The sequence below is a fragment of the Salpingoeca rosetta genome (genome assembly GCF_000188695.1).
Source record: "Salpingoeca rosetta unplaced genomic scaffold supercont1.15, whole genome shotgun sequence".
NCBI classification, from domain to species: Eukaryota; class Choanoflagellata; order Craspedida; family Salpingoecidae; genus Salpingoeca; species Salpingoeca rosetta.
In genome coordinates, this window is record NW_004754919.1 from 1,231,549 (window position 1) to 1,238,937 (window position 7,389).

At 56.7% G+C, this 7,389-nt stretch overlaps 3 protein-coding genes across 3 annotated transcripts in view; 2 read left to right on the plus strand and 1 right to left on the minus strand.

Moving 5' to 3' along the window:
• The window catches only part of PTSG_12390 (uncharacterized protein), a gene marked incomplete at its 5' end in the record, with an annotated part of 2,734 nt that extends 145 nt beyond the window's left edge, over window positions 1–2,589 (plus strand). The window contains one exon of the mRNA XM_004992892.1: window positions 17–2,589. Coding sequence (XP_004992949.1) covers window positions 17–2,179 — 2,163 coding nt within the window. The 3' untranslated portion in view covers window positions 2,180–2,589. The remainder of the gene's footprint in view (window positions 1–16) is intronic.
• A 970-nt stretch (window positions 2,590–3,559) lies between these two features.
• On the minus strand, window positions 3,560–7,272 carry PTSG_06054 (kinase subdomain-containing protein). Its single transcript, XM_004992893.1, has 7 exons — window positions 7,117–7,272; window positions 6,670–6,921; window positions 6,198–6,437; window positions 5,812–6,017; window positions 5,388–5,579; window positions 5,152–5,184; window positions 3,560–4,775 (listed from the first exon to the last, which is right to left on the minus strand). Exons 2-7 carry the CDS (start codon window positions 6,809–6,811, stop codon window positions 3,753–3,755), a joined length of 1,836 nt encoding a protein of 611 aa, XP_004992950.1. The 5' UTR covers window positions 6,812–6,921; window positions 7,117–7,272; the 3' UTR covers window positions 3,560–3,752.
• PTSG_06055 (uncharacterized protein) overlaps window positions 7,131–7,389 on the plus strand; it is a gene marked incomplete at its 5' end in the record, with an annotated part of 1,524 nt that continues 1,265 nt past the window's right edge. Inside the window, one exon of the mRNA XM_004992894.1 lies at window positions 7,131–7,296. Within this exon, the coding sequence (XP_004992951.1) occupies window positions 7,131–7,296 (166 nt within the window). The remainder of the gene's footprint in view (window positions 7,297–7,389) is intronic.

Sequence of the window (7,389 nt, forward strand, 5' to 3'; positions counted from 1 at the left end):
TGGCGCTGACGGCGAGTATGTGGACGTGCCTGTGGACGCGAACAACATGTACGGCTCTGACCGGTATGGCTTTGACGTGCGCGGGTACGATGCGTATGGGTTTGATGAGAACGGGCTGGACGAGCGCGGGTGCGGAACGGGCTCTGGCGCGCCGCTGTACATGCGTGATGTGTACCGCGTGCAGCGTGGAGTGTATGAGCGCATCCAGAACAGGACGTATCAACCGCCCACCCGCACCTGCCGGCCACTGCAGCCGCTGCCAACATGGTGGAGGAACATCAACTGGATGCGACGTGGCGATGAATATCAGAACATGATTGACGCGTACGAGTCGACCGTCGAGGACGCGAACGATACCATGTCTGGGCAGACGTACCGGAGCGAGTACGCGCGGCGGCCGCAGTCGTATGCGCTGCAGGACCTGTGCTTTGATGCTGGGGAGTATGTGCCCAGGCCATCGGACGATGTGCCTGGCGACAGCTACCAGTGCCCGCCTGGCGTGGTTGCGTATGCGTGCCTGCGGGATCCGTGCGAGGACGCGACGTGCCCTGGCGATCCGACGGCCACGTGCCGGGCGAACACGTGCGGTGGGTGCCGGGCCGAGTTTTACGTTGGCAACGGCACACGTGCGCAGTGCCACCGCCCGTGTGCGAGCGCGTACACGTGCGACTACAACCCGTGTGCGCAGGCGACGTGCGAGGCGCACCCGGATGCGGTGTGCGAGTTCAACCCGTGCTACGGGTGCAACGCGGTGTGGGTGAATGCGACGACGGGCGAGAGCGTGGAGTGCGAGGTTGAGCCGGACCCGTGCGTGTCGTATGGGGAGTCGTTTGTGTGCGGCGTTGATGGGCAGACGTACGACAACGTGTGCTATGCACGCTCGGCCGGGGTTGAGGTTGCTTATGGCGGCGTGTGTGTGTCGTGCGAGGAGCGGTGCCCCGAGTACGGCGCGATGGAGGCGTGTGGCGAGGACGGCACCACATATCCCTCTGTGTGCCACGCCCGCTGCGCCAACGTCAAGGTCGTGTACCCTGGCGAGTGTCAGCCGACACCGTCGACTTGCGAGGAAGTGAACTCGCTTCGGGCGTCGGATGAGGTTCGCCAGAGCGTGTGCAACAGCCAGGCAGCGTGCCTTCCCACTGCGTACCGTGACACGGACAACCGCTGCTTCTGGAACACGGAGACGCGCAAGTGCAGCTGCCAGCCATCGGACATGGTGTGCGTAGCGAGCAAGCCCAAGTGCGTCGGCTGCTGCAACAACGACCTGCGCGACTGCCTGCGCCTCGGCGAGTCCACCGTGACCGCTTGCTGGAACACGTACCTGACCTGCGAGGGCGAGTGCGGTACCCAATTTGGCGCCACAGACAACGCCGACAACAGCATCACGGATGATGTGCGGTTCAGCATTGGTCTTCCAGCGTCCCAGAGCGGCCAGCTTGATGCTGAGCAGCTGGCCGAGGCCATCAGCCTTGCGCTTGGCATTCCAAACCTGCTGCCGTCGAATGTGACGATCCGCGGCACGGGCTCTGCTCGCCGGCGTCGTGCAAGCGACGGGGTGCAGTTGGAAGTTGGCGTGACGACCGGTGATGGCAACACAACGGGATCGGCCGTTGAAAATGCGGTGACAGACGGCAGCATGGCACAGCAGGTTGCCCAGCAGACTGGGTCTGCTGATTTGGACGACCTGGTCCTCGTCGGGTCTGTTGCTGTTGGCGGCGGTGGTGGTGCGCAGGTGACAACAACCGCTGGAGGTGGGTCGGGTTCCACTGGGCCTGCACCCACAAACCCAGGCTCAACCGTCTCTGCAACAACAACAAACGGGCTTGGTGATGACGCAGGCTCTGGCTCGAACTCCATCTCAGGCGGTGCCATTGGCGGCATTGTTGCTGGTGTGCTGATTGTGGTTGGTGCTGTGCTTGCAGTTGTGTTCCAGCGCGGTGGCCTCGTCCGTCCACAGAGTCGCGTTCACAGCGCAGAGCACCTTGCTGTGAACCATCCACAGTATCGTGCGCGTTCGCCAATCCCGCAGCCCTCGGCCGTCCGCATGGATGTCCAGCCCATTATTGTGCCTGCCGAAGCCGAGTTTGCGAAGCCAGCCATGTCAGAGAGCACGCAGGTGACAGACTGCTCTGTTGACAGCAACGAAGAGCTGGACCTTGAGAACGTTGCAGACGAGTGAACGCCGACGTTGTGTTGTGTGTGTGTGTATGGTGTGGTGATGTGCGTGCGTTTGTTTCTACGCCAACCCTTCCTTTTTGTTCTTTCTTTCTTTGTGCTTTTGTGTGTGAGATGATGATTGGCACGATGTCTGTTGTCTTGATGTGTGGTGCACCTACGGTGCTGTTTGTTGTTTGTGCTGTGATGATTCTTTGAGCTGTCGTTGACAGACACCTTCACCCTGCTGTTGTTTGGTTTGGTGTTTCTTCTGATTGGTTGGTTGGATGTGTGGTCCAATACTTCCGACGCTCCCTCTTCTTTTCTTTCGTGATGCGTAACACATACACGAATGTGTGACGACACCAGCATGAGCATGTGCTCTCGTGATTCTCTTTTCGTATTTCAGTTGTCCCCTTAAACGAACGAACCAACACAACAACACGTGAAGGAAAAAAGACGACAGAAAGAGCGAGGTGACTGAACGTGAATCGACGGAAAGTAACGTGATGCAACGTGAGCTGGGATAGCGACAGTGCTTGAGTGGAGGAGGACACGAAGAACACAAGGGAATACGAGAAAAACAGGGAACGGAAGGAGCGGAAAGGAACAGGAAGGAACGGAAAGGAGTATGAGGGATAGGAGAGAAGCAAGAAGAGCGGAAGGAAACACGGTGAGGAGGTGGGGGACAACATGAACCGTGAGAAGGGTGAGGCATGGGACTGTGAACGGAAGTTGTTGTTGATTGTGGAAGATGGTTGCTTTGGTTTGTGGTTGGTTACTTCCTCTGTTTGAACGCTGGAAATTCCATATTGCAAGCAAACAATCCCAAAGAGGTGAGAGTGCATAGTTACAAAGGCAACGCGCAGGCCGTGACTTGTGGACGAGCAGACTGACGGACACAGAGCAGACACAAATCTCCGTGCCCAACCCAACAAAATATTGATCAGACATCTTGCATCGAACGCAGCCGCTCAGGGAAGCGCGGAGGTCGCCACAATCGCAAGCCGCGCGTGCAAGGCGGCTGGTCATAGTGTTGTGGTGCATGCACGCGTGGTTTGATGGGTTGCTCGCTGTTTGTCGCTCGCTGTCTGTCCCCTTGCACCTTATTGTTGGTGACAAGCTCATGTCCATGTGTCTGAGTATGCGGGCTGCTGGTTGACGTTTATTGAAGCATAGACAGCATTGAATACGAATAGCAATCGGTTCTTGGATCTCCGTCTCGAGCAACGACAATCCGCCTTGATACCACCACCACCACCATGAATGAATGAATGAATCACATCATGTCATCAATCACCATCAAATCACAACCATCACCACCAGGAACAAACATCATTCACCACAAACCAAACGCAATCGCCATCAAATCACCACTGCCATGAATAAATCGCATCATATCATCATTCACCACAAACCAAACGCAATCACCATCAAATCACGACCATCACCACCGCCACCACAAGGAAAAAGCATCATTCACCACAAACAAACACCACCACCCACCACCGCGATCACCATCAAAAAGTCACATCATGTCACCACCATCACCACTACCGCCATCAATCACCATCGAACATCACCGCTCAGTGCGACCATCAGGCAAACAGTGTGGCCCTCTCGCACCTGTGGATGGCGGCGTCGACACGTTGCACAATCGCATCGTCGGCCCCCTCCGCCAACAGTCGCTCCCGCTCCTCCGTCAGCAGCTCAACAACACGTTCCCGCGCACAGAAAAACTCCTCCGCAAACTCGCAGCCGAAGATACCTGGGGTGGTTGCTTGCGCGCGTGCCCACGAGAGGATAAGGGACTCGAAATCATCGCCTGCCTCCCTCTCTCCGAACGACCCATTAACAAACACGCGCGCTGGCCTCTCCAGGTAGTCCGTGATGAGGCCGGAGGGCAGATCCGTGCCCAGGTCCTGACACATGTCATAGTCGATGATGCTGGTGCGCCCATCCGGACCAATCGTCAGGTTCTCACACCGGACATCCGTGTGGCACAGCCCAGCGCGCAGCAGGCGCAGCAGCTGTTGCACAGGCTCGTCAATCTGCTCAACCCGCGTTGGCCGCTGGTCCACCCACATGCTGCCCAAGAATGGAAGCTCGAGTACGCGCTTCCGTCGGGACATGTCACAGAAGTAATAATGCTCGGACTGCGGCACGCGCACCGTCGCCGCTACGTCGCACCCTGGATGGGCAGTCTTCCAGGCGTTCAGGATGTTGTCTGCATCGCGTTCTGGCACCTCCTTCAGCACGCGGCTGTTGAAGATGCGCACGTTGGGCAGCGGCGCGTAGAATCCGGTGACGAACAGACGATGCTCGGCTAGAGCGCGATCCTCGCACGGCCAGTCCTTCTTCGCAACGCCGTACAGCGGTGGGCACGCATACGCGTCCGCGCCATCACCATCGCCATCACCATCGCCATCACCATCGCCATCACCATCGCCATCGCCATCGTCCAGATGCAGCGGTGCCAGCTGATGCGTGGCGTCGCCGGCGTCGCCGGTGTCGCTGGCGTTGTCGGAGCTCTTGCCGTCCATGTGGCGGGATAGGGCCTGGAAATAGGCGATGCGGTCCTTGCTCAGCAGGACGTCAAGGATGGCCGGCATGGTCTCAATCTGGCAGTGCAACCCGTGGCAGCGCAACAGCATGTGGCACGCACATGCATGAGTCAAGGGGAGACACAACCAACAAAGAGACCAAGCCATAGGCACACACACACGCGCGCGCGCGCGCGAAAGAGAGAGAGAGAGAGAGAGAGAGAGAGAGAGAGAGAGAGAGAGAGAGAGAGAGAGAGAGAGAGAGAGAGAGAGAGAGAGAGAGAGAGAGAGAGAGAGAGAGAGAGAGAGAGAGAGAGAGAGAGAGAGAGACAGAGAGAGAACGCAGCAAGACGCAGGAGCATGTGGCAAGCAGGGGATGAAAGAGCAATGTAGGTGCTCAGAAATACATCATGCAAACACGCAAACAAACGCAAACGCATGCATGTGTTCACACCTCCGCGTCTTTGAGAAGCGGGATGCGATAAATCTGAAGGCATTCACACACGCGCACACGCGCACACATCGTGTGTCGTACACAAACAGCGCACAACAGGGTGAGAAGTGAAGAAAGCTGACACAGGAAACGCATTCATGTCAAATCAAGCACCGACACACACACATTCAGACGCACGCAAGCACGTGCACACACACGCACATGCGATGAACGAACACAGCACACATCGCTGTTACCTTTTCCAGGTCCTGGTGGTCGTGGGTCAAGACATATGCGAAGACACTGACGGTGTAGCCAGTGACGGTGATGCCAAAGGGGAAGGGCAGCCCAACAACGCGGCGTGGGAGCGCCTTTATTGCATGGGCTGCACACTCGTCAAGCTGAGTCATGGCCTCCACTTTGTCGAGCGGGAGGCCACTTTTCTTGATCTGAATCGAGAACAACATGAATCGTGACAGTATGTATGTGAGTGATGGGAAGGAAGCATGACACGTCGTGTGAGTGCGTTGTGCAGTGTGTGCGGGTGTAATGACAGCGGGTGTGCATGTGTGTGTGTGTGTGTGTGTGTGTGTGTGTGTGTGTGTGTGTGTGTGTGTGTGTGTGTGGGTGTGTGTGGGTGTGTGTGTGTGGGTGTGCGTGCGTGTGCGAGAGTGCTGTTACCTCGAAGATGAGATTGAAGACATAAGGGTCTCCGCTGCCATTGGTCACGCACAGGTCCACGGCATAAGCTGGATTGTCTTTGAATGGCGCCTGCGTGAAGAAGTGCAGAGTGCGTGTCCACTCGCGCTGACCGCAGTAGCGCTGCAGGTAGTGGCTGAATTCCGTCAGGAAGAGGCTTTCGTAGTCCGTATCCAGCCTGGGCCATGCTGATCAGATGACAGTGCAGAACACGATAAGCTTCGGAACTCAAAAAGGTGATGAATGAAAGCCCTTCCCCCCTCCACACACACACACCTTCCTAGTGCACATTTACACATACGCACGTGAGCCAACACAAACGCAACCACCTTGTGTGGTGCAGTACAAGCACAGAGTAGCAAACGTACTTTCGGTGCAGGAGGCGATGCTGGCGGTCAACTCGTCCTTGATCCTCTTCGTGGCACGGAACACGCGTGCATCCACTTCGCCAAACAGCCGGTCGTTCATAACAATCGCTCTCTCCTCATCCGTGATTTCAAACTTACAGCTCGAAGACCGGGACGATGAGGTTGAAGCCTGGCTGCGGGGCGCTGCCATGTCTCTGGCAATCTTCCCCACCACGCTTGGCGGAAGCGGCCGCCACAGGTCTGCACGTGTGCGTGTGTGTATATGTGTGTGTGTGTGTAAGGGTGTGTGTATGTGCGTGTATGTATGTCGGGTGTGTGCATGTGTGTATGTATGTAAGGGTAAGGGTGTGGCTAAATGTGTGCCAATGTGTGTGTGCAACGCAGGTACACACGTCAGCAAGCACTCGCGTGTCTGTGTTCCAACTTGTGCAAGAATGTGCATGCATGTGTCGTGTTGCTGCGGCCATCGTACCTGCGCGCTGCTGCTTGAGGTTGCTGTCAATCGTTGGGGCTGCGCACATGGCGCCAACCCTCCTCAACGCGGCCTTCACAGCTGCTTCATCAAAGCTGCTGATGGCTGCCTTGAGCATCCGTTGCAGATCATCCGGGATCATACCAATGACCTTATGTACGCGATACGGAATGCGCTTAAACTGCTGCTGGAGGTCCACCCGCTTGAAATTGACGCCCTCAGGGTAGCGGGCAGCAAAGGCCTCGTCCGATTCTGGTTTGTGGTACGTTCATGTGCGGGACAGCGTGAGCAGGCGCTGGAATAGACAAGCAGTGCACAATAATGCATGAACACTGCGCACCTGCCATACGTTGACATGTAGCACGGCACAAGACATGGCAACACGTGCACAAGGCAAGATGTGCTTGTCGATGACATGTAGGGAAGCACAAGACACAAGGCACCAACCCGATGCATCGCGAATGACATCTTCCAGCGAGACAGCGCTCTCTTTCCTGGCCAAAGCTTTCCTCTCGTCGCTGGTCAACGCGTTCCTTGTTGCCTCAATGATCAGGAGGCGGAAGCCCAAGAAGGCTAAGCAGCGCCGCAAGACGTCCGTCTACGTGGAGGCGGCACAAGAACAAGCAAGTGTGAGACTTGAGATATGGTTGTGTTGCATCGCTCGTGTTGACAAGAGTATACGCGCAAATGCGCATACACACGCACGTACATACATACATA